General features: G+C 60.2%; 2 protein-coding genes across 3 annotated transcripts; one reads left to right on the top strand and one right to left on the bottom strand.

Annotated features, from left to right (window-relative positions):
* The first annotated feature begins 4,817 nt into the window (after nt 1–4,817).
* LOC119091881 (uncharacterized) lies at nt 4,818–24,298 on the top strand. 2 transcript variants are annotated; one of them, XM_037214790.1, is made up of 6 exons: nt 4,818–5,027; nt 16,145–16,259; nt 17,301–17,536; nt 20,988–21,101; nt 21,836–22,144; nt 22,554–24,298. In XM_037214790.1, the coding sequence occupies exons 3-6, from the start codon at nt 17,437–17,439 to the stop codon at nt 22,850–22,852; spliced, it is 822 nt and encodes a 273-aa protein (XP_037070685.1). In that variant the 5' UTR covers nt 4,818–5,027; nt 16,145–16,259; nt 17,301–17,436; the 3' UTR covers nt 22,853–24,298. The 2 variants fall into 2 exon arrangements, with proteins under 2 accessions (XP_037070685.1, XP_037070686.1); XM_037214791.1 differs by lacking the exon at nt 4,818–5,027 and adding an exon at nt 9,234–9,391.
* Nucleotides 24,291–25,823, bottom strand: LOC119092284 (decreased expression in renal and prostate cancer protein). The gene is made up of 3 exons (XM_037215255.1): nt 25,812–25,823; nt 25,408–25,540; nt 24,291–25,138 (listed from the first exon to the last, which is right to left on the bottom strand). The coding sequence occupies exons 1-3, from the start codon at nt 25,821–25,823 to the stop codon at nt 24,330–24,332; spliced, it is 954 nt and encodes a 317-aa protein (XP_037071150.1). The 3' UTR covers nt 24,291–24,329.
* Between the last annotated feature and the right edge of the window lie 428 nt (nt 25,824–26,251).

Genomic DNA, 26,251 nt, shown 5'->3' with positions numbered 1-26,251 from the left:
TCGCTCGAAACGCTCTATACGCCAGAGCCGGGGCCTCATGTGTTGACATGCCGGGGTATTCTCGTTTGCTCAGGGGCCCTTCACGTTGGTCACGATTAACCCACCGGCACACGATATGCTCATGGGTCCTCTTAATTGGTCTAGAGTCCTTTCAATTCTCTCTCGCTTGGGCCCAACGCTCTTTTCTGGCGACCATCTGTTAAGCTAATCGGGCTCACTCAGTCTTTTTTCTCTCAGTCACTCAGTCAGTCAACTTCAGCTTATTTTGCCAAGTGTTTTCCGAAAAACTTAGCCTTAAAATGATAGCATTTACCATGGTCTGGAGAAAATGAATAAGCTCCATGCGTGTGCATACGAAGCACGGCTAGTTTTCTGGGGATGTGCAAGGTCAGATAGATTTCCGTATAAAAAACGTTCTAAGAATCTTAATTTCGGTGGCCAAACATCGATATTTGGGTTATATATATATATATATATATATATATATATATATATATATATATATATATATGTATATATATATATATATATATATGTTGGTCACGTGTTGGTCATATATGCGGTCACCATACACGTTGCGTGCTCAGGCCGGCCAACGTTGCACACGTTGGTCATATATGCGGTCACCCATATATATATATATATATATATATATATATATATATATATATATATATATATATATATATATATGTGTGTGTGTGTGTGTGTGTGTGTGTGTGTGTGTGTGTGTGTGTGTTAGCGTATATGTATATATATATATATATATATATATATATTACTACGGAAGACCCTACAGTATTGTCTGCTTCCCCCTTGACGAGATCCTGGATCTGCCCCTGTATACATCACATTTTGCACCACGTGATTGCCCGTTACGTTGCCTATCGAAGTATGACACTCTCGGGTCGCTTGGAGCCGCGGGAGCCGCGATATCGCAAAAGCGTGTAAACTCGTCGAAGATAGCCAAATTCATATTTCAACACGTGGGCGTGTGACTAATCGTCATCATTTTGCCCGCTCCACCCACCATCGAAGCGTGCCACTCCCAAGTGTGTCCGTGTCCTGAGTTCTGCGATGAGACACAAACCGTGTGAACCCGTAACGGGTCAGGTTAAGGGTCTATTCGGACTAGTGCAACGTTTTCGTGCTCAGGGCCGACAACGCGTGATAATATTGTGTTTTTCACGATGACACAATGGGTGTCCAGCTGCTCTGTATCAGGATTGACGATGGATTTTCGAAGGAGTTTTTGTATATGGAAAGTCATGATTATCGCAATGATTCGCAACTGTAGCGGGCAATTTTAAAGCAGGGTCCGAGTCTCGGTCGAGCAATAATCGTTATGGGTAGGTTAATTGAGTTGCAGAGCCTTAGCCTGACTTGCCTCGCTCCTGTTCCAGACCAAGATCTCGCGTTCGCGGCCGCAATCCAACCGGCGGCACTAATGAATTCCAACCGGCGGCACTTGAGCCAATTGTGGTGATCAAGGATTTGGGCGGCGCTGCAGGTTTCGTGCGTGACGGGCGTGGTCAGATGGTCGGTGTTGATGACGGCGGCCGGCCCCTGACTACTTCTTATACTGGAATTGTTCAACCTTTAGTCAGAAAGCAATAAATGATAATAATCATATCACGTAGTTTTGAACATGTGCGCTCGCGAAAGTCGATCGATGCTATCGACGTCACTCATGACGTCATATCTCACAGATTCTACGCCCTTTTTTGGTCGCAGCGACCCGGACGGCAAAGATTATACGTGACCTCACGTAGAATCTTTGCCGCACACGCAGAATCCTTTTCCGCAATTTCATCAAAGTGAGACAGAGATCGCGCAACAGATTCAATTGCAGAGAAGTCGATTTGCGTGCTCAGGCCGACAACTCGTGATAAAAAGGCGTTTTACACGTTACAGACTACACAATTTGCCGCTTTCATCATTTGGGGCATACGTGGCACTTCCAAACGAGAATCCTATTGTCTCTGCCCGTGCATATTTTCGTGACAGTTACGAAAATGTAAGCAGAAAACGAGTTGCGCTGCGAACACGTCCTGGTAAAGGCTCCACGTAACGCCACTTAGACCAGAACATTCTTGGTGTGTTGCGAATACACCCCCGGGCGTATTTTACCCAAAATGATAAAGGTCCATGTACAATGCAGTCTCATCTTTAAACGGTACGAACTGAGTTTGAAAGACTTTCGGAAGCACTGTTTCACGACGGTCGTTCTCGCGCGCCCAGTGTTCGCCGCCTGATGCTATCTGCAGTGGCCAACGCCGTTCGGTTTTACGGGAACTGTAACCGCAGCCATCGCTGTTCTTGCTGATGAGACGGCTAGCGCGCAGGCTCAAAACTCTCACAGAATTGTGTTCACAAGTCGATTCTGCAAAAGGACAGATGCTGTCAGGCAAACGTGGTTGGCCTTTTCGATCCACTCTATCTAGGCACGACTGACATGATTGGTGGCAGTGTCCATGAAGATTTGCCATTACAATGCGTGTTATACCTCTGCGGAAGAGTAATGAACAGCTCAACATTTACGCAAAAAATGTGTAGTTAACTGACTTAAGTCACAATCATTGCCGTATTGTTCATTGACAGATTTCACTGACGAGGAAATCTATCCTACACTGACTTTCTTCACGTTCATTGTGACATTGTGCAAGCAAACGCAGAAGAAACGAATTTATCTTACATGAATAACACTGTCGATGATTGTAGTGTTGCTCTACATAAAGCGGTGCTGCTCCGCCGCCGTGCAAACATAAGCTTTACTGCTGGTTTGTAAGTTTGCTTATCAATGCTGACCGAACGACTTAACGACCCAAAAGCATTTTGCGAGCAGGCTGCAATACATATCGTGATTCAGGCAGTCAAGCATGCAAGGATTTATTGTCATGAGCCAATGTGCCACACCGCGACCTTCCCCACTCGAGCACCGCCGACTCTGCTGGCAGATAAAAATGGCCCGGGTGTCGCGAGTCGCGACGCCCGGGCCATTTAAGGATCGCGACTCGCGACCCTCCGCTGGCGACAGAAGACGGACCGGTACCCTGCCCACTCCTTCCCTTCCGTTACCGCAGTCAAACCTGTCAGTCCGCTGCCCCACGAATAGGTGGATTAGTTCAGAGCAAGACCAGGGCAGGTAGAAGGTAGGTACAGGTACAGTAATTGTGCGAATGGGCACAAGTGTCCCATGCCTGCAACTGCCTCTGTACAGTCGCGTGAGAGAGAGAGGGAGAGAGAGAGAGAGAGAGAGAGAGAGAGAGAGAGAGAGAGAGAGAGAGAGAGAGAGAGAGAGAGAGAGGCCTGGACCCCAGCCATGCACCTCTGCCTGGGACCTCTGGGCCCTAAACAGTTAACATTAATGAGAACCCTTACCTGTTTTCGGTCAAAGGGCCCCGTGGGTATAACACTTGGTGGCAGATTGTCGTTCCCGGCCAAGAGCTGAAGGGCCTCTCCGTCCCACCGCGAGGCCTACCGGCTGCCATTCGGCTGCCATTCTGGCGATACGGGACGGAGTCCTCTGATCGATCCTGAGGTCCTTAGAGGGATGCGTCATACATTGGTCCCCTTGCAGGCGCGGGAGGCTCTGTGGCCTGGGCAGTTGGCAACAGATCGAGATAAAGGAGTCCTCAGTCCTTATAGATGGAGGACTCCTCATTGACGCAACAAGATCTCTTAGCCCCGCAGGTGGTCCAAGAATTGGCACAGGAACTTCAGTTCGAGTTCACGGGCCCTTAAATGAAATGGGCTGGGCCGTTCCCCTCCCCTTCCGTGCTGGAGGCTCCTACTGACGAAAGGCCCTTCCACTATCTCACTGTGAATTTCATCACGAGTTCTCATGTGTACTTTCATTGTCAGGGGGCAACGACCAATGCAAGAGACCCTTCCGCATTCGGGGTCATGTCCCCGTTCCTATTCAGCAAATGCTCCCCCCCCCCCCGCCCTCCCGCCGACTCCGGACCCCTTGCTGATGCAGAAACCTTTGTTAGGCACTGTGGGCTCTTGACTGAAACAGGCCCTAATCGCTGCAGCGGCTGGGCCGATGCAAATTGTCAGTTCCAGTCTCACCCCGGCTCACGAAATGGGCCCTTAGGGCACAGGCCGACACTGAGCCTACTATTCAGTGTTAATGGTCCCTGACCGAAATAGGCCTTCATTGTCCACGGGGGATCTCCTGTCGGTGTAAGAGACCATCTGGCAGGCATTGAGCTCACGGCTCTACAAGTGGGAATCCTTAATGTGACCCACAGCCAGCCCTTCGGCCTCCTCAGCCTTAAAAGCAGGCCTGTGACCTTTTGTCCTGAGGGACCCTTCGGGCCCCACTTTGGGACGTCCTTCGGACCACCTCGAACACGGCCCCCGGCGGACTCAGGGTCACTTACCGACACAGGGCCCCCTGTTGGCTTCTGTGGGCCCCTGACCGAAAAGTGTTCCCCATCATTTCAGCGGCCTCGATCACTGCAAATCGCCGGCCCCGGCCTTTCTCCTGTTCGGCAAATGGGCTCCCGGGGCTCAGATGAGCACGGGGCGAATTGGTCGATGTTGGTCGCCTGGCCTAAAAAGAGACCCAAATTGTTTCGGGGGCTCTCTGGCGACAGAAGACGGACTTGCTAAAGAATGTCTTGCTTGGATGTGCGGTGTACGCATGGAGCGATGCGCGCACTGTCCACCCAATTCTAATCTGACGACTTTCTGATCCAACGAAAAACTGCGACTTCAACGGCATAAGGTAAAGAGTTCTAAATAGATATATGGCAGCTCTGCTGCAATATGTGATTGTGACGCAAGCGATTTCTGGGCAGTGTGTGGCGTTCGCGAGGAGCGTGTCACGCTGGTCGTGTGTAGTGACCGAGGGGGTCGTGGGTGAAGCAACGGGGCAGCTTGCAAATACGACAGAAGCGTTGCGTTTGGCCATTGCTCATAGCTAATTTGCTCATACATTGTCTCATCTTATACTGCAGACGATCAAGATGGAGGTAGACAACGTACTACAACCCCAAGACAGGAATGTCGCACTCACGGTAAGGAACTGGGTGCCTGTGTTGCCTCTCGAATAACGAATTCCGTGATGTTATATGACGGATTATATTGGAATCATACAAGCTGGTCTTCAGACCCCCTGTGTGTATGTCATCCAATTGTAGTGTACACAACGTGCATTACAGACAGTCATCACCTGTGGTCTTGATGTGATCTTGCCAAGAATAATTCCAATAATTATTTCATTGGTTATCTCCTGACTCAAACCATCTGTACACATGAGATGATGGTGAGATTTAAGAGAGAAATGCCCATGTCACAGCCAAAAATCTAATGAGGCTAGCATACATTAGCTTTGGCCCTAACTTGTTGCTGTTCTCAAGTTCTCAGGTGCCTGGTTGCCTGTGAGTTCTGTTGTTGCAGTGAATCATTTGAACTGAAAGCAAGGCCATGTAAAACAATGTTTGCAATGCTGCTTGCAATGTAAAATTGATGCTTGAGGCCAATCCAGCCTAGACACACTATTCTCAACTACTCTTAAAAGGCTACTACACTGGATAACATGCTATCACAGACCTTCTATAATACATGCCGTGAACTCCATATTGCATTAGTCTGAGTAGGGATGTAGTACCCTGAGCTGGCAAGTAAGATGTGTTAGAGCCCTTTTGCCCAGTTTGGGTTTTTAATGTAGTGAATGAGAACAAAATGTTGAAATGCCAGTGTAAGGTATGAAAAGCTTTCACATCACCTTAGTTGTGTTGAAATAAATTCATTGATACCTGTGCAGCAATCAATATTAACATGAGCCACAGCATTGTGCTCATCCATCATCTGCTCAAGCTGTTCATTGGTGCAGCAAATTTAGAGCCAAATCCTTGTTTCTTTCCACTGGATGCTTGTACAGGTGAAAGTATTTGTAGGCCATAATCAACAGGAAAGGCTCATATTTCAGGCATTGGTAAAGGTAAGGTCATGTTTCATATGGCTCAAAGGCAAATCATGTGCACTCATCTTGGTCAGGCTGCATACTATAACTTTTTTTACTGCTGTGACAGCTTTTCACTCACAAAATTTCCCATGAATCTGTTTGCTGGAATCTGGCTGGTGTGGCCAAATCCCAACTCTCATTACATTTTGCACTTGTCACATCCATTCTGTTTCCTATACAGGCTTCCCATTTGTGTCATCTGTTCTTGTATCATTTGTGGTAAATAGGGTACAGTTATTATGCCCTGACTTCATCATGCAAGATACCACCCATTACCCAAGGCTGCATCCATTTTTACTTCCACCCATGACCAGGAGATACCGACCAATGAAAATATTACTGCTCGGGCATTGTTTTCTATATTAAGATATTACCAATGAAAATATTACCACTAGGGCAATTTGTTCAGCTCAAGGTCAGTGGCTGCATGATCCTCTGCAGTCAGTGCGCTCTAAAACACTGCTCAAGGCCAGTTGCAGCTAGCTGGGTTGTAGGCTCCATCATGATAAAGTAACAATGAAATTTCATGGGATGATTTTGAGAATTTGTGATGTGTGTTATGTGACATGTGCAGCATCACCCATACAATCTTCATCCGTGGCTATAACACTGAGCACCTGCTTTCTTCCCAAAAGGTCAGGGCTGACAGTGTCCTGGGTATAAGATTTTTGCAGACACAATTTTATGAACTTTTTGTAGTGTGAGGTTTGAGTAACTGGCAAAAAAGGAAGATGTCACTAAATTATCCCAACTGCACATTTTGTTGATAGCAAAGGTGTGCTTGGTGTAAGCAAGAGAGGTCTTAAGCTCCTGTTTTTTCTGCATTATGAGTTCAGAGTTCTTATGCTGAGAAATCAGCTTTCAATGTATTAGAAGGTACTTATAAATTTCAGGCAAACATTGGTTATTTTGGATGCCACTCATTACTGAGTACTGTTTGATTGTATTGTTTAGACTGCACCTTAAGCTGGTCTTATTCACAGCACTCGGTACGGTATACTGACGATATGATCAATGGTTGCTCTATGTCGCTTAAGCAGTTCACCATAGACAGGTCAGGCAAAGTTTGATAGGAAGGAAAGTCGCATTGCCACGACAAAGCCGAGGCCAGCAGTTCAAGATCGCATAAAGCCGAAGCTCAAGCCATAATTAAACAAACCGTTAGGAGCCGAAGCCAGGCTTGAAAGAATGACGCAAAGCCAAAGCTGAGACCAAATTCAACGGCTTAAATTTGCACGAAGCGGAATCCAGTCCTGGAAAATGTCCCGAAGCTGAAGCCGAACTTGAAGCCATTGCAGAAAATCTGCGGCTTCGCGAAGCCGAAGCTGCCTCTGTCCTCATGCCTGGCCCGCACAGTTCCGAATTGTACAGCAGCTACAATGGGATGTAGCTCATGGGGTTTTCGCAGTAATGGACGGAAATGGGAAGACTAAAAATGCTTTTCAGAGTGATCGTGAACTTCGTTCTTTTGTGTGTGTTTTCCGGAACGGTGATGCGCCGCGGTAATCGGTGGCGGTTGGCTGCTGCGGGGTCCGGATGGACTGGAGCGCCACCGCTTATGTATTGCGTTAAGCACACCGTTAGCTCCCGCGTCCCTGGCTGGCCCTCGTGAAACGGAGGCAGTGTTTATGTCTCCGGAATCTGATGGCCGTGAGGATCATAACACGTCACGTGGTTCGTCGCTCATTTGGGCCAGGTCTGTGCGCTGTCGTTACGGCTCTGGCGATGGCATTGCAGTTCATGACCGTTCGGGTTGAGCTCAGCCTCTGCAGGTCCGATCTTTTCAATGTTCCAGTTATTACCATTGGCCAGCAGGCTCTTGTGAGGGAAGCGCGTCATGATGTGACAACTTGCGGACCCATCGACGCTCGTTTTAAGCATGCTTCCTTAATACGTCTGTCGAGATATTATTCTCCCGTAGTCAAGGTTATGTTCGAGTTGAGCTCAGCGTGTGCAAGGATGTAGGAGATCCACGCGGACGACTTGCCATGTTGCACGCAATCGCGGAACGTGTGCTAAAAACTAGTAAAAAGGCCCGATCATCATACGGTCCGCAGATGCGCTTTCACATCTGTAATGGGCGACTGGTCTCCTGACGTTCAGCGATCGGTGAGGGCTGGCGGCCAGCGGTGCTGGGGGTGTGAGGCACGGGTCTGCGGGCGGACCTCCGGCGGCTATCGTTCGCCGGCACTGGCTGCCGTCGGCCGGCCTGGCGACTCGGGCCTACGCGCCGGCCGGTCCGGTCCTGCGCGGCCGCCATCTCGCCGGGGCGGTGCGCCGCCGGCCGTGGCGCGCTGGGGCTGAGGCTGGGCGCCGCCCGGACAAGGTCAGCCGGAGAGAGCGGCGGCGAGAGGTGGAGAGGGAGCGGCGCCCGCTAGCCGGGCCGAGCTCTGTTTACCGCCGGCCTGGCCGCGATGTCGCGCCTGCCCGCCCGCCGAGCGGCCGGCTGACCGGCGGTGCGGCCAGCAGAGGCCGGCCGCCAAGCGAGCCGACCTCCGTCCGCCGCAGGGTCATTTCCGGGTGGTGTCCGGGGCCCAGGGCCGCGGTGACGGTGGGTTTCGCACGGTCCAGGCTCGGTCGTGGTCGCCGCATGACACGTTATCTGCTCTGGGCCGGGCCGATGATAGGGGCGATCGCTCCAGCTGCCGTCCTCCCACCCCCCGCTGACCGGCGGCGGCGGCGGCGGCGGCGGCTGCAGCGGAGTCGGTCCAGACTGCCGCCGACAGTGCCGCCGGTGAGTGCGGGCGCCGTCGCTGCTGACGAACTCAGGCGCGCCCGATCTGGTTCAAGGGCGCTAATTTGGTGGCCAAGCGAGACGCGGCGCGCGGCCGTGTTGGGTACGCCGCGTAAGCATCGCATTCAGCGGCTCCCTTGCGACATATTGGTTTGATCTTGCTTGTGTCTCTTTCTCGGCCGGTTATCAGTGTGGCCATGGGTTACAAATGCGTCGAGATTTTTGGCCCGGAGACATCGCAGACCTGGGCGGGCGAAGGGGCGTTTCTGACACGACTGCTCTCTCCTCCCATCCCCCCCTGCTGTGTGGCTGCCGGCCGGTGTGCCGGGCCGGCGCCACACGCCGCCTCCGGCCGGTGCCGTCTGGCGTGATGTATCCGCCCGGCGTCCGCCCCGCCTCCTCGCGCTCGGCCCGCCGCCGGCTGGAATGCCCGCCGCTCGCCGGGCCGCCGCTCCGCGTGACGTCACGCGCTGGGGACCCGGCCGCCGGCCGGGATGTCTTCTCTTTGTGCGCCGGCCGCCAGCGCGTAATCCCGGAGGGTGCGTGAGTGCGTGCGCCCGGCGCGGCTGGCTGCTCTGCGGCTGGCTGCTGGCGCGCCCGTGAATGGTGGCTGCGAAAGGTCCAGCCGGATTGCCGTGGCTTTGTGTTCTCTAGAAACAAGCGGACGCTCCTCCCGACAGGTAAATTAGCATGCAGGTCGCGCGCGTTCGGTGGTTCGGCGCGTACGTACTCGCGAGATCGTGCTTTGTATTTTATCTTGAGTCGTACTCGTCTTCACGCGCGGTGGATGCGACTTCCTCGTGGTCTCTGGATGGGACGGGTGACTGTCGGGCGCGTGGCTGCTGCGGGCCGTCAGGTCGCCATTAACCCAGTTCTCCGGCATCGCGTGCACCGCCGCCCGCCGTCGCCGCCGCCACCGCTCTCCCCAGCATCGCGCCAGCACTCGACCACGTGTCCAGCTGGCAGCAGGCTGTCTGCTCGCCGCGCTGACTGGCGCCGGGTCAGCAAGTTCGCGCGGTGGCACTATCGGGTCACGTCGCGTGACCCCGCTCAAAGGCGGCGCTTTTTACCGGGCTGGCGGCCGCGGGCGGCCACGGCGAGCACGCGGTAATTGGATAATGGCGGCACTCGGTCGCCGGAATCGTACGCTGCAGACCGGCGGCCCGCGCCGGTCGCCTCTCCCTCCGCCCGAGGGCGGCGGGAGATGACGCAATCCCTGGCGCGGCCGGCGCGTGCTCCCGCGCTGTTGTGGCGGGGAACGAGGGGAGAGGGTGCCCGCCGCGGTCCGTCGTTCCTGGCCTGCCGGCGGCGCAGGGAGGGGAAGACCGCCAGCACAGCGTTCTGATGCTGGTACTCTGGGCTTGCTATCATTATTCGCCTAGCCATTTGTCGACGTATGTAATGTCATAGAATGTGTCAAAGGCATAAATGGGGTCGTCACACTTTGTGTGGAAACCGGGGAGGAGGGAGGGTGGTGAAAGTGTTCATTAAACCCGGCTCAGACCGGCATCAGCGCGATTTGCCGTCACGCCGAGCAGCTGACGCGATTAGGAAGAACTGCCACCTGCAGCCAGCCACCATGTCAATGCTATCTCAGTATCGCAGGTAATCTAGCATTGAGCAGGCTGGGTTTCCTCGCGTCAGATCCGAGATGGCCGGCTGGCCGGTCGGGCTGGCCTGTTGCGTCATGTTCGCGGACGGGGCCGGGGGCGGCGTCACCACCAGTCCCGGAACGCGGCGGTGCTGCCGTGCCGTGGCGGCCGCCGCTCCGGGGCGTGTCACGCTGACAGGACGGACGCTGGCGTCACGCCAGGACTGTCAGCCGACGCCGCCGAGCTGGTCAGGCTCCGCGCCGCCGCACGCCGCCAGCCGCGCTCCCGTCCTGCGTCCAACGTCCGGGCCCATGGCATCAGCCTCCAGATTAACAGATATGCATTTCCGTGTGACGATATGCATGTTTGTAGTCATGCCCTTATCACATCAGGAGGCAATCGGAAAAGGAGGGACTGGGGGAAAACGGTGCTCGGTAAATGCTTTCCCCTTGAAGAGGCTCAAATAGATTTCAGTTTGGCATGCAATGGTATTACTTGAAAGCAGGCAACAAACAGCACGTGCAAAAGCCGCTGATCTTTACGGCGTGCGATGCACGTGACAAGGCCAGCCAATACAGCACATCAGCGGTCATGCCGGAGGAACATCTGACGACCGTCGCAATACTAACTTGCCGAGGTATTGCTGATATCATTGCTAGTTTGACGGCGACGAAAGCCCCAGCGATTTTACTGGCGCTGCGTGGAAACAAACGTTGAGCGTACGCACATGATCGGACCCCAATATCCGGCAATGGTCGGCAGCAGCGAGCTACCAAGCTGAAACATCTGTCGTGAGAAAATCACGTGATCCATCGATGCCTCCGCCCCCCCCCCCTCCCCCTCCGTCTGATCATAGCTGGATCCGCACGTACTCTTCACGCGTTGGTAATCGGGAGCGTCGCTTATTGAGACTGATCGCGAACCATGACTTAACCAGTGTGGGATGGACCGGCCTCAGTCCATGAGTTCATTGTGATCAGCGAGTGGGTGGTCTCCGAATCGATGCACTGAGGCGCACCGGGTATCGGGACTGAAGCATGACTCGTTCGACACGTGCAGAGCAGCTGCAGCCGGCCCGTGCAGCGCAGCAGACGCCACGGCAGTCGGCGGTCGGATAAGATACTGAGAAGCGTCACGTTGGAGGTGACATGACTGGCTGCTTCCGATCGGAACCAGTATGTATGTGTGTATGCGTAGTGATGTGTAGATTGACCTCCACAAAGACGCTGTTGTGACCAGCGCGGCGCCGGCTCAGAGACAGCGACGGCGCGGACGACTCTGCCTGACCGTGGGCGCTGCCGTCGCCGGTCACGACTCCCTGCGGGGGGGGGGGGGGGCAGCGGCGCGGGCGTCGCATCGGCGGCTGGCGCCGTGTGGGCAGCGGCCGGCGCTGACCGCGCTTCTGAGAACGGGCGCGGTGGTGACGGAGGCCAGGCCGGCCGGTCGGCCGTAAACAGGACACAGCATGGGCCGTGTTGACGCATGCATCGGTGCAGCTGAGCTCCACTGCGCCGGCCCCGAGGCTGCGGCGGGCGCCGTGCCGGTCAGGACAGCGGCGGGTGCCGTCCGGGTCAGGACAGGCGGCGGACGCTGTACCGGTCAGGCCAGCGGCGGGCGCCGTCTCGGTCAGGACAGCGGCGGGCGTCGTGCCGACCTGCCCCAGACCGGCGTCAGGGGGCCGTCTCTGGTGCGGGGCTCCCCTGGTCAGGCCGGTCCGGGTCTGCTACCGATGTCGGCTGGCCGCGGGAACTCCGCGCCTGTGACGCGCTCTCCCTGGAGCGGGGCGCTTCGAGGGAGTGCAGCCAGTGTCACCCGAGGATGGCCTCTGCTGACGTGGCGGGGCTCACAGGGCGGGCGGAATGCGGCGGAAATCACCGGGCTCTCGGGCCTCGCCCAGCGGCAGGCTCCGAGTTCGCTCACCGCTGGGGTTGATACCCATGTCGACCACTGACATCCTGGTGGAGTGGGTAACGGGCTGGACTGGGTACAGATCTGGGATGAATTACGGGTACGGGCGAGACGTTCCCACCATGTCGGATAAACATATCCAGAAATAGTCCACTACGTTGCTGTTTGCACTTGTTTTAGTCATGGTCAGGCCTTCTTCGCTTCTTGTGCTTCGTGTTTCTTTTTTGCTTCTTTTTCAGCTCCTTGCAATGTTGTCTTGCGATTACTGTTGTACAAGAGTTAGTTTGTGAGCCTTCCTGCACGCTGTCATAAGTTAAAACTAACATGCTGAAATGATACAGTTGGTTGGGTAGCGGCAGGGTGCAGCTGTTCATGACTATGCAACGGTTCGTATGGAGGCCTCTAAAACAACCGCTCCCACCTGGGGAGGGATTTTCGCCACCCATTTCTATGCGATGAGCTTGCCCTCAGACGCCGTTGTTGTTCCTGACCCTGAATGCAGTGACGGTTGCACCGCTTCTTCCCGTGACATGCGATATTCCAGCAGGCTATTTCTCGCGTAGGGTTTCCCCCGCAGCTTGTGCTGTGGTGACGGCTTTCCTCGTCTGCATATGACTAGCTGAAGGGTTTCCCCTCTGTGGTTGGCTGCCAACCTCCCCCTCCCCCTCGCCCTCCCCCCTCCCCCTCCTCGTCTTGCCTTATTACCTCCGCGTCCCTGGACTGAGAGCCGGAAGAGCCCGCCCACCGAGAATGGAACCCGCGACCTTCGGGAGGAGGGGTGCTGCGTGAGCGGGCGCGGACAGCCTCCGCCCCCCAGTCCGCCGCGGCTCCGCCTCGAAACGGCCACTTGAGCTCTGAGCGCGAGCGACGTGAGGATTAGCACGGCTCGGCGCTGCCGTATTGGCCTGCTGCCGGGGCTCCTGTAACAATGCGCTGCGATTAACGCCGCGCCTTTACACCCCGTGCGTGGCTCATCATAATGCGATTTCTTTCCGTGCATATGGGCAATGCAGTCGGATTACACACTTTCAGGCGTTGGAGCAGCTCACGTCAGATTCGGAGCAGCTCAGATTGATGTTTTTTTCAGCAGCTTGCGTAATTGGATGGTAGTTTGTAGCTGTAATTTTCGGCATGGTGTGTTCGAGACACGCTTCCACGAAACCAATTTGCTTCTCGTCGTCAAACTGGCTATTAATAGCGCGACAAAAGGCGTTATCAGCACCGTTCGGACCATTGTCTTCGGAATGCGTAGGCTAGGTCGTTTGCCCACACGGGCTATTGTTTGTGTACCACTTAAGGAGCGAACGCGTTAGCTGTAATTAGTACTGCTTCTGATTCAGTCTGCCCGAAATGCCACCACGTCTGCCGCGCGAGCGGAACCGGACCAGAGTGCGGGTTAGTGCGGCACGTAGTGCTGTCGGGCCGGCCGCCGCCGGCCGCCGCCGTGCCGCACAGGGCGGCGGCGGCGGCCGCTGCGCTATGGCAGGGCGGCCGCTGCGGCCGCTGCGCTGTGGCAGGACGGCGAAAGCTGGCGGCAGAGCGGGTGGCGAGCCGCCGCCGTCCGGACAGAGCCGCTTTGTGACGTCACGGCGGGGTGGAGCCGCGCACCGGGAACCGGCTCCGGCCCGCCGCCAGCGCCGCCCAGCGACGGCGGCGCGAAACAGGCGGCGGCCATCCACCTCCGTCCACGTACCTGTCTGCGGTGGCGCGCGTGCCCCGGTGAACTCCGTGCGACGAGGCTGCCGCTGCTGGCTCCGTGCCAGTAAAAAATATGTATCCGTTGCCGACCCACCGCCAGCAGCGGATGTGCGGCTACTGCCGGAAGTTGCTGCGGGATTTTAAATAGCTACCGATAAATAGCCGTCTAATACCCGTCCATTTAACCGACGGCCGAAGAGGACCGCCAGCTGCTGGTCTAGGCATGCCCCATACAGCTATCCCCGCCCGCATTCCAGGCCCGATGCCCGTTATCTGCGTGGGATGCGCCACCGCGATTACGTGTGCGCGCGTGCATAACTCAGAGGCAACAGCCGCGTCAGCCCTGACAGCCGCGTCAGGGCAGCGCGGAAGCCCATTACTGGCGTGCTGTGCGGTGTACGACGTACGCTGTCCAGTCGGCAGCCCGGGACTTGGACCAGGTTGCCAGGTGGCGGCTCTGGGGCGGCCTTAGGAACGAGTGGCGTTGTCGTGCGACGTTGTTGGTGGCCTTCGGCACGGCTCCGCGAAAAGCAATGGTGATACTCGTTACCTGTACCTTGCGATCAGGAGCACGACGTTGACAGACCATGATATCGCACGTGACATTGTCGAAGCGAGTCTGCAACACTTGAGATGAGGGTAGGGTACACTCCCACACCTCCGTCCACGCTCGTTCTGTTCGACTGTCGCATCCCGTGCTGCGGCGCGTCTCAAAGACGTCCGCCGGCGGCCGTGTCGTTGGCGGCCCTCCCCGCCCGCCTGGCTCGGCTGGCGGTCGGCCTGTCCCCGTGCGCCGGTTAGAGGGTGACTTTTTGTCGGCTGCCTCGCCTCGACCGGCGCCGCCGCCCGGACGCGGACCGGTGCCGTTCTTCTGACGGCTGCTGACGGTGCTGGCCTTTGTGTAGCGCTGTACACAGCGGCGAGTCACTCGGCCAAGAGAGGGCGGGGTGGGATGGGGGGAGAGGGAGTGGGCGAGGGGCACCTTGAGACGTGCGTCGCACTGGACGCGATGCACAGAATAATGGCCGGCGCCGCCGTGAGCTGTCGCGCCTTAATGGAGGCTGGAAATGCGCTCTGCAGCGGCTGTCGTTTGTCGCGTTCATTGGTGACACATGCGCTGGCTGTTGGAGGCTGGTTTTGGTTGGCGATGTTATTATGCTCGAGTCCAAGCTGGCTGCGGCTGACAAGGTGTCGACGAACCTTATGCTGGTGTTGCGGGGCTGGAGTATGGGTGAACGGTCTGAGATGCACGCAAAATTGAATCTTGCATTCTATTTTTGCCACACACTGGTGCCCGACCGAGGGCTGATGTCTTACTGGTGACGTCTGGTGCCAGACTCGGTTTCCAGATTCGCCGTCAGTTTACACCAACAAACGTGATCAGCTGTCACTCCGAGCTAATCGGTACGCCAGGTCTTAGGAAATCTACCAGCCGGTTTGCTGACTTGCTAAACGTGCTGTAGGACTCACAGCACGCGAACACAACTCAGCGTGTCCTATCCGATGGGCTAGACTGGTCCGATCCGTGATAGATATGGCTTGTGTGGCGTGGTCGTGTCAATGTCGTCACTGTAGTAAAGTTGCCCGATGTGTTCGGGTGACGTGGCAGCCGTCGAATGGCTTTCCCATGCCATATGGCGTGTATATATTCCACCTGCACTCTCCTCCTTCCATAATTTTCGCATCTGTTTATCACTTCGTAGCTAGCTGACCCGTGCTGGGCCATCAAACCCCTCATCGTCCTCCTGCACGTCTACGCTCTCGGCCTGGTGCCGCGTAGCTCCCTGTGCCGCCCTGTGCGGCGCGCGGCTGTCAGCCCGGCGGCCGTCACCCGCCCCGGTCGGCTCCTAAGCGGTGGGCCGCTCGGACCGGTCCCCTGCTTATTTGGAGCTGCAGTGTCGCCTCTCAGCATCAGCTGCCACGCTGCCCAGCCGTTGTTTTCTTTGTTAACCCAGGTTTCGCGCGGCGTAAGCACCCGAATGGATGGCCGGATTACCGTAGGCCTGTTGTGCTTACTCCCGTGTGTCAGCATGTTGGTTTCAATCATGATGTGCTCGCGTCGGCTTAGCGTGCTTCTGATGTCAGGCCCAGATTGTCCACCTCATGCACGGGTCCGCAGCGGGACGGTGGCGGGGCCTCGTCCCATACCTTCTTCAGCCGGTCCAGGCTGCCCCTGACTCGTAAGTGGCCGCCGCCTCCGGACTGTGCCTGACCGGGCGCGGCGTTCTGTTGCAGAGGGCCATCGGAACGGTGACGCGCGCCACGGAGCAGGACCTCGAGGGCATGTACGAAGACGCCGTGACTCTGTACGACTCTGCGCTGCGTGACTTCGACGCTGTCGTCGGCCAAGGTGGGTCCGGCGCCGCCGCGCCCCGCGCCCGCTGTTGACCAAGCTCCGGCGCGGCAGGCGGCGAAGGGTCACCTCTGCGACATCGCGCTGCCGCCGCCTCACTCCATCCCGCTGCGTGGCTCGCTCACTGTTTGCCTGCTATTGCGTGGCCTGACGAAGCCATCTGTCGGCGTCGCTCAGGCGGCGGCGGTGATCAGTCATGCTGGCGGCAGCAGCTGCGGCAGAGGTTGCACCCGGAGCTGACATAACCACTGGGCGAGATGGAGCGCGGGACCGGCGCCGGCGCGCGCGCGCGCGCACGCTCGTGACCGGAATGTGTGGGGCCGGCCGGCGTCGCAGCTCAGCCGTGGGTGGCGGCCGTCTGATACGGGCCGGCCGTCAGCCCTGCTGACAGATGGAGGGCGCCGTTCGCAGCGCGCCGCGTGGGGCCGTTGTGTGGCTGCGACGGGCCGCCTCCACCGCAAGTGGGGTGCCGAGTTCAAAGATCGCTATATCTACGAAAAATGTAAATGTATCCCAGTGAAATAGACGTCGTTAGGCTCGCCAGAGGCAAGGTCCTATCTGCATAGATTGCACTCCGGTGGTTGGGATCGTTCAGCAACTGCGACGTGCTCTTAAGAAGTTCTGATTTCGATGAGAAGCGACAAGCTTGGAACGAAGATGGCCTGTGCCCCACCCGTCAAAAGCATTATTAGGCGTTCACAATTCGCGCCCACAATCTTACGAAAGTACCCCAACGAGTCCACAATTTGTATCGTCGCCATCACGTCCGTTTGTATTGTGCTATTATGAACCAATTTCGGCGTTGTGAACGAGGTTCTTCCAGCCGACATTGACAGTGTTTGTTTTTGATTCCTCCATTGTTTAGACCGGTGGCAACACATCAGTGCTCCACGTTTCCGCCGGCGGCTCGTTTAAGCTCTGTTGTTAAACGTGTTGGGCTGTGTGCCACGTGCCTGGTGGAAGCATGTTACGCCCGTGTCCGTGACCACGTGCGGCGTATGGGACTAAGCGCTGACGTCATCCCCGTCCGCCCCGCAGAGAAGAGTCAGGTGGTGCGGGACTGCATGCTGGCCAAGATGGACGCCTACGCGTCCCGCTCCAGCACGCTGAAGAAGTTCCTGTCGCGCAGCCGGTCGCCCAGCTCGGACGGCGGCGGCAGTCCTGGGCGCCACGGATGGTGACGCCACCGAGACGTCAGGCCTCCTCCGACAGCGGCGTCGAGACCGGCTACGACCTGATCAACAGCCACAACCTGTCCACCGACTCGGCGCCAGGTGAGGGTCCGCTGCTGGCCCGGCGGGGGCTCCCAGTCCGTGGCCACCTGTCGCCGGTCAGCACCTGTCCGCGGGCGCGCCGAAGCGGGGCAGTCGGCTGTCACGACCTGTCGGCCGGCTCGACGCCGGGCTGGCGGCGCCGCGCTCGGGCCGCGCCACGGCACGATCGGCCGCAAACCGCCACGGCTCGGCGCCGCCGCCGATGGGGAGATAGTGGCCGGCCCGGTGCACGGAGCGCCGGTGTCCGCGGTGTGAACCGGACCGCCACCGGGCCGGACCGGCCCAGCGCGCCCCACTGCGGCCGCTGTCAGCAGCGCCGCGCTGGCGCGGCGAAGCGCGAGTCTCGCGCGCCTGCTCACGACCGCTCCCGGCTGGGCTTCACACCGGGGCAACGTGCATTCCTGGGCGGCTTTTTGGGGATCGCATTTGACGGTGGGTGCACCGACGCGGTGTAAGTCAACGCGGAGAGCTGAACAAATGCGTCATGGAGCGCTGCTGCGCAGAGGCTGTCCGCAGCAGCCTTGGTGGCCCGGTGGCTGGGACGTGGCGGCGCCGGAGCCGTGTGGTCCTCGCGGCCCGGCCGCAGCGGCTCGCGTGATGTGTGATCAGGAGCGGTGACGGCCGGCCGGCGGCGGCCGGGGACGACCGACCGAGGCCCCCTCCACCTGCGGAGGGAGGGGGGGGGGGGGCTGGCGCGACCGAGGACTGAGATGGACTTATGGCCCTTCTGCGCCGGTGGCCTTCCGTCGGACGCCGCCCGACCCTTTGAACCGTCCGCGACGTCACGACCCGGCCGGCCCTGATACCGTTGTCTCGATTACCGGCGGCCGGCTGGTGATTTATGGCGACCGCTCGGCTCCTCAGTCTTCATCAGGCGCCTGCAAACGGCCCAAGGGCATCTCATCTCTCGCTGCGACAGTGTTATTGTGGCTGGCTGATAGTGGAGCCGGCCGCCTGTAGGGTCCGCGCGGACCCCCGGACGGTCCGCGCGGACCCGGCCGGCACCCCCACTGCGACAGGGACAGGCCGACCGCTGGCCTGGGGCTTCGCGACATCGATTCGGAGGCTGGGTGCTCAGTTGCAAATTGGTTGTGACACGTAATATGAGACGAATGCCAGGAAAATCAATATCATGATCATGTACAATATCAACTAGTTTGATGCATGGCGTATGCTGAATTCATGAACCATTTATGGATAAGTAGAGTACGTTGCCCGAACAAGCGTTTGCACGCCCGTTTGCGCGCTTTACATATAACATGTACCCCAACAAGCGTTTGCACACTTGTTGGGGTACATATTTCATACGAAGCGCACGCTATCCTAAGTGGATTTAATCTAGTCCCGGGTGCAGTTGCCAGCACGGGCCGGCGGCCGCTCGGTGCGACCGGGTCCAGGTGGGGCCATCGACACGTGGTGGACCGTTCGCGCCTGACGACAGGGTTAGAGTGCCGCTATCGCCTGGGCTCACGCCTAACGACAGCCGGCGATGGCGGCGCGCGATAGCGGAACAGAGGCGGGAAGTGCGGCTATCGGCGACCTCTGCCATGCCGGCTGACGTCGGAGGCTGGGCGGGGAGCATCGCACGCTGCGTCAGCCTCCGGGGAGCATCGCACGCTGCGTCAGCGGGGAGCCTCCGGGGAGCAGCACGCTGCGTCTGCGTCAACCTCCGGGGAGCATCGCACGCTGCGTCAGCCTCCGGGGAGCATCGCACGCTGTCTGGTCAACCTCCGGGGAGCATCGCACGCTGCGTCAGCCTCCGGGGAGCATCGCACGCTGCGTCAGCGGGGAGCCTCCGGGGAGCATCGCACGCTGCGTTAGCGGGGAGCCTCCGGGGAGCATCGCACGCTGCGTTAGCGGGGAGCCTCCGGGGAGCATCGCACGCTGCGTCAGCGGGGAGCCTCCGGGGAGCGTCGCACGCTGCGTCAGCCGCCGGCGGACCGCACGCGACGTCGCCGGGGCGTCCCGCGTCACGGGGATGTGATAGCCCCGTGACGTGCTGTGGCGTGACGCGTGGCGGGTGCCGGTAGGGTAGTGGGTAACGCCCCTGCGTTAACCACTGCGCTTGTGGGAAACCAGAGGAACGGGATTCAATTGCCGCGGTGCCCGTCCTTCCTGCCAGGGTGAGAGGCAGGCGACGCCATATAGTCTCAGCAGCTGAGTGTGTCGTAAAACCCCAATGACACACGCACGCGTGGCGGCTATAATAAGCCGGCGATGCGTCCCGGGGGTGCCGCCTTTCCTTCCGCCCCTGCCGGTACAGGCCACTATCTGCCCGCAGCTTCCGTGCGCCGACCGCAGGGGGCCGACCCGCGACCGTCTCCAGGCCTGGGGCGGCCGGGCGTCACGCCGACTCGGTGCTGACAGCGGCCACGCCCGAGCCGGCTCTGGCGCGTGCTGTGCTGCCCCCTCGGCAGGGAGCTCAGCGGCCGGCCCGGGTCGTGACACAGCTCTGCTGACGCGGTCGGGCCAGTCGCCCCGCTGCGGTGGCGTTCCCCAGTAGGTTAGAGAACAGCCGGGACGAGTGCGGTCGTCGGTCCGTGAGCAGGTGACAGGAACAGGGGACAGCTTTGGAACGATGGTTTTCGGTCCGTCTCTCACGAACCTGCAGACTTCGCTCAACCTGGCGGGGACCCCCTCTACTTTCGCTGGCAGTCGTCCATGCCCGATCCGTTAAGCGGCGGCGCCGATCCGCTGCGCGGCCCGCCGGCCAGGCGGCCGGCCGGCACGTGCACGCTGTTAACGGTCGGCCGGCGCCTCGCCCGGCTCGTTCTGCGCCTGTTGTCAGCAGGGATTCAGCCTTGGAGGCGCGTTTGTAGCGCGATTGAGACGCATGTCCGGTAACGCGGCCGGCCGCCGAGGGTCACCCACGCTGCAGAGGGCCCGACCAACCGGCCGGCGGCGGCGCGGCGCGGCCACTGTGCGGCCCGGCCCAGTGTCGGCCGGTGACGTCGCGGCGGGGCTCGCCTGGCCCGGCCGCCTCCTGTGTGGTCCCGACCCGCCGACATGTGGGCCGGCGCGCGCTCTTAATCGCGCGCGCGGTGTTTGTGCGCCGTGTTTGCCGTAGCGTGCCTGCCCGTGGCGTTTGCTCGTGCTGCGTGTGTGCTTTGGTTATCGGCTCAATCGTCAGCGATCTACGTGTTTCAGGTGAAGTGCGTCGAATGCGAGAGCAATGGCCCCGTAACGCATGCGCCCTGTTGTAGCTTTGAGAGATGTAACTTGCCCCGTAATAGATGTCTGCCGCCATAAGGACGTGTCCCAGATGCTGGTTGTCGCGCTCGGCGCTGACCGTAAACATCGATCATCATCGGGCTGCCGGCGGTACGGTTCTTATGGGCGGGCTGTTTGTGCGCGGCTCCAGCTGTGATGTGTGGGCTGCGCCGCTGCTGATGGCGACCGTGCTGACGGACGCTGGCCGCCGCGCCACCCTGACGCCGCCCGCCGTCCGCAGACGAGTCCCAGTACGCCACCATCTACGAGCCGCGCAAACACCAGCAGCAGTCGCGCCGCCAGTTCCTGGACGCCTGCGCGGAGCAGGTGGAGCAGCTGCTGCAGATCATCCGCGGTGGGTGTCGTATCGCCGGCCGGGCACATCTCGCCGCCCGGCTGAGTGCAGGCATCCGATCGTTACAGACCCGCAGCTCTCTCTCTCTCTCTGTCGGGCGGACAAACTCTCAGAATGGTGCGGGAGTTGTGCGGACCGTCCGGTGGTCTCAGTTGCGTGTCCCGGGGCGGGATACCGGCGGGCGGCGGCGCCTCGCCTGACTGATAGTGGGCGTTGGCTGTACACGGGCGTGCGGTCCGGAGGCACGCGCCGCCGCCGTGACCGGAGCGAGCCGGGCGGCGGCCGCGCCGTATCGGGCCGGACTGCGCGGCTCGACTCACTTCGGCTGACAACACGGACAGGCGCCCGGCGGCCGGCTGTGCTGTGCTCAGGGCCCAGGTCACGTGACGGGATATTTCGTCGCCTGTTCTCCTGGGCTTTAGGTGGTGTTAAGCCTATTGGTGTGTCTGTTTTGCATCATTTAACGATAGTTTTGTGCCGATGTTACTGTTATAAGAATGTTACCAGGAACAGGTTTAAGAAGGTGATAGCTTGAAATGTTGCCAGTAAATGTCTCAGGAGGCATAGTTGCTAGGGTGTGATAATAAAAAATGTTCGAATATACGCGACTGCGTTCAGTGCCCTGTACGAGCCACCTTGTCCACCATTCGCTGGTGCGACTAGTCCCCTGGCCCGACCCCAGCACGGCTGGTGAGGCCGACGAGAACCCCTGCTGACCTGATCTGACCCGACAGACGAGAGCGAGCCGGAGGAGATCCGTTGGCGCGCCCGCAAGCGCTGTGAGCAGATCCTGGACTTCGCCGAGTCGTACCGGCGCGACTTCCTGCCGGAGGTGGCGCCGCCGGCCGCGGCGCGCACCGTCAGCGTGGCTTCGAGCGTGGCGCCGGCCGACCCGCTGCGTACCCACCAGCTGGTGCACGCCGAGGTGCTGCTCTCGGCCGACGGCGAGCCGGCCGACGCCGACTGCCCGGAGCCGCCCGGCGACGGCGACGATGAGTTCCAGCCGCTCTGCTGCAGCATCGACAGCCTCCGCTTCGCCGACGGTGGGTGGCAGCTTAGACGGGAGCTCGGGGGGCGGGGGGGGGGGGGGGGGGAGGACGGGGTCTTGGCGGCGGAGCGGGGCACCGTTAGGCTGGCCGTGAACCGGGTCGCTGCATGAGAACATTGGCTGACTCGTTGCAGCTGCTTCAGACCGGTGAGGAATGATTTTAGCGCGTTCCGATCCGAATGTTGGCGACATTTCACTGGCGCATACCACTAAGCCTTTACCTCGCATTGTTCCCGGGGCACTTCGACGTTCCGAGGGTGGCCTGTGGAGTGACGTTTGTGCGGCTGCCGATAGTGTTGCCCTGCTGCTCCGTGTTTCTGACGGCCGCGCGTGCGGTGGTGTCGCGGCCGGCCCGCCCCGGACCTCCCCGGCCCGGCGAGCGCTGACCCCGCCGCCCGTTGCAGCCGAGTCGTCGGGCCGCTCGGACTCGCCCGACTACGCCACCGTGCGCCGCGCCACGCCCTCGCCGCGCAAGCAGCTGAGCCAGTCGTCCCTCAACCGGATCGAGTGCGAGGCGGAGCCGTTGCTGACGGCGCCCGAGCGCGCCGGCTCGGCCGTGCTGCCGGCCAGCGCCCAGCCGCGCCGCGCGCGCTGGTGGCGCCGCCGCCGCCACGACGAGGACGACGACGAGCCGGAGCCGCTGGAGCGCAGTCTGGCCGAGCCAGGCCTGTTCTGGGTGCTGCTCGGCAGCATCTGCGGCTAGGCGGCCGGCTTCTGACGGGGCTGGCGGCGCGGCCGCGGTCCCGGACGGCAGCAGGCGCGGCAGACCTATTTTGTGCGCACCGGGGACGGGCGGCGCCGGAGCGACCGGCGTGCGCCGCCCGGGATCGGGACCAAGGGAGCCTCGGAGCGGTGCAGGACCGGGAGCGGGCGCCTGCTTTGCGCGGTGCTGAGTCTGAGGCAGCATGCCGGGGTGCGCTAGCGGTGCTTAGCTGCGTGCGTAGTGTAGACTTTTTTAAAAGGTGGATGCGTGCGTGCTGACTTTGAGGTATGCTTGAATTGGCGTACGTCATTACCCAGGCGTTGTATTCCACCGGTGCTTAGACCATCGTACACTTGTTTTCCATCGGGGTCTTGACCCTGCGCATAATTGACGGCAATCGCGGACATGAACTGACGCGTGTGTAGCGTGCGGGACATAATTTGCCTTTTCCTGGATTGCAATCGTGTCTGGTGATTCGTGCCTTCGCACGGCGCGCCCCTGTTTAAATGGGTCTGATCGTGTAAGTTCTGTGGAGTGTCCGCGGCGCTCGCTCGTCGATGCCGGTGTTCGGATGTTTCCGTCACGGAGGTGCTGTATCCACCAACGTAGTCATTAGGTCGCGTCCCGGGTATGCTGCCTTCGCGCCGCGCTGTGCCGGTGCGCCGCGTGTGGACTCCGAGGGTCGTGGCGCGCGCCCCGCCCGAGCAGGTCGGGGCGCGGGCGCGCGGCCCGTGCTGGGCCAGTGCTGTCCGAACGGCGCCGCTCTGCAGCTGCGCGTGCGTCGCGAGCGCCACCAGTGGTGCCGGCCGCACAGGCCGCCGCCGAACCAGCGAGATTACGGCAATGGAAGCAATAAGCCAGCAGCAGTCGTCCCGGGCCCCGAGCGGCCCGGGGCCACCGAGCCCGGCAGCTGGCAGCCGGCTGTGGATCACCTGTACAAAGCCAGAGCCGGCCGCCGCCACGTGCGCTGCTTTATTTTATACCCGGTTTTTCAGGCGGTGACGGCAGTCGCCGGGCCCAGCCGCAGTCTGCGCATGAGCTTCTGGAACTTGGGTTGCGGTACGCTCAGACGGCGGCAGTTTTGCCGCATTCTCCACGTAGATATTATACGACTAACCGCATAGATCGTGCATTCCGCGCCGTCGCACACCGGCCGACCCATGGATTCCACACTTGCTATCGTGTTGCGCTCCGCGAGTGTCATGTGGCATGTCTGCTGTCGACCTCGCGGTCCGTACTTTTTCTGGAGTGGTACCTCCGCTGGAGCTGAGGTCCCTTGGAGTGTACTGGATCCGCAGCGCCTGTATTTTGTAGTGTGGCCGGTGGTGTGTGTGGCGAGACGAGGTTGTCGTGGCCAGCGGATAGCGCATCAACCACCCGCCCGCTGTTTCCGCCTGTTCCGTGCCTTTCGGACTTTCCGCCTCAAATAAACGCCGGCCTTTCCAATACACGTGTATTACGTTGTAACAAAACATGGTCACGCGCGCCTGGTGGTCGGCGCGCACGCCCCCGACAGCCGTGCTGCCCGCTGTGTCCGGGAGCTCGGGGAGCCGAGTCCCCGCTTGTAGAGGGCCCGGGGAAACGGCCGAGGCTGGGGGCCCAGTGGCCCCGCCAGCAGAGGATCCGGGGAAACAGCAAAGGTCGGGAGCCTGGTGGCCCCGCCAGTAGAGGGCCCGGGGAGATGGCAGAGACCGGGAGCCCGGTAGCCCCCAGCAGAGGGCCCGGGGAGCTGGCGGGGGCCGGGAGCCCGGTGCCCCTCCCCCCCCCCCCCCAGCAGAGGGCCCGAGGAGATGGCAGAGGCCGGGAGCCCGGTGGCCCCGCCTGTAGACGGCCCGGGGAGACGGCTGACGCCGGGAGCCCGGTGGCCCCGCCTGTAGACGGCCCGGGGAGACGGCTGACGCCGGGAGCCCGGTGGCCCCGCCTGTAGACGGCCCGGGGAGACGGCTGACGCCGGGAGCCCGGTGGCCCCGCCTGTAGACGGCCCGGGGAGGTGGCAGAGACCGGGAGCCCGGTGGCCCCCCAGCAGAGGGCCCGGGAGATGGCAGAGGCCGGGAGCCCGGTGGCCCCGCCTGCAGAGGGCCCGGGGAGACGGCTGACGCCGGGAGCCCGGTGGCCCCGCCTGTAGACGGCCCAGGGAGACGACTGAGGCTGGAGCCCCGCCTGCAGAGGGCCCCGGGGAGACGACTGAGGCTGGAGCCTCGCCTGTAGAGGGCCCCGGGGAGACGACTGAGGCTGGAGCCCCGCCTGTAGAGGGCCCCGGGGAGACGACTGAGGCTGGAGCCTCGCCTGTAGAGGGCCCCGTCGCCTGTAATGGGCCCCGGGGAGACGACTGAGGCTGGAGCCTCGCCTGTAGAGGGCCCCGGGGAGACGACTGAGGCTGGAGCCTCGCCTGTAGAGGGCCCCGGGGAGACGACTGAGGCTGGAGCCCCGCTGTAGAGGGCCCGGGGAGACGACTGAGGCTGGAGCCTCGCCTGTAGAGGGCCCCGGGGAGACGACTGAGGCTGGAGCCTCGCCTGTAGAGGGCCCCGGGGAGACGACTGAGGCTGGAGCCTCGCCTGTAGAGGGGCCCGGGGAGACGACTGAGGCTGGAGCCCTCGCCTGTAGAGGGGCCCGCGGAGACGACTGAGCGGACACGATGCGGAATGCGGGCGGCCAGCGCCGGAGCCGACCGGCGGCGAGCAGGCGACGCTACCGAAGGGGCAGGGTCGGTCGGGAAGGAGGCTGGGACGCAGGGCACCGTCGTCCCGCCAGTCGTGACGGGCGACGGGCGGCCCGGACCGGCGCGGAGTGCTCGCGAGGCCAGACGGGACCAGCGCGCGGCCTCGCGGCGGATTGTCACAAACGTCAAGCGGCGCGCGGGATAGCCGCGGCCTGTCATTCGTTGAAACAATCGGACTCCCACACACGAGAACGGCCACGTTTGAAGCCGGCAGAATGCCATCTTACCAATTGCCATTACCATCAATGCCATTTTCGCCGAAGAAGACACGCACTGTTCACGGAGTGCACCGCAGCCCGCACTGGGGACAGACGCGTAAGAACTGAAGTGTTATGCACAGAAGCCCGCTCGGACCGCGACCTGCTGCCTTGTTGCCACAATTGTTGCCAACGCGCAACAATGCCCGAAGGCGCGAAGCAAATCAAAACGCCGCACGCCAATTAAATGTTTAGAGCCACACGATCACAGATTCACGCCAAGGCATCACGGAAAGCATCGACTCGGTTTGTGCAAACGACCCCGGCCTGGCGCCGTACCCACAACCCGGAGCTAATACTGATGGCAGCGTGGAGCGGTCGGGCCGGCGAAGACCGCGCGGGGCGCCCCTTCAACGGCCGGGGCGCCGGCCCCACACTGCACCCGACACCACACGACACGACAGGGCGCGCACACGGCGGAGC

The sequence above is a fragment of the Pollicipes pollicipes genome, unplaced genomic scaffold (genome assembly GCF_011947565.3).
Source record: "Pollicipes pollicipes isolate AB1234 unplaced genomic scaffold, Ppol_2.1 Scaffold_3447;HRSCAF=4054_pilon_pilon_pilon, whole genome shotgun sequence".
NCBI classification, from domain to species: domain Eukaryota; kingdom Metazoa; phylum Arthropoda; class Thecostraca; order Pollicipedomorpha; family Pollicipedidae; genus Pollicipes; species Pollicipes pollicipes.
This window is presented reverse-complemented; position numbering and strand designations above follow the sequence as displayed.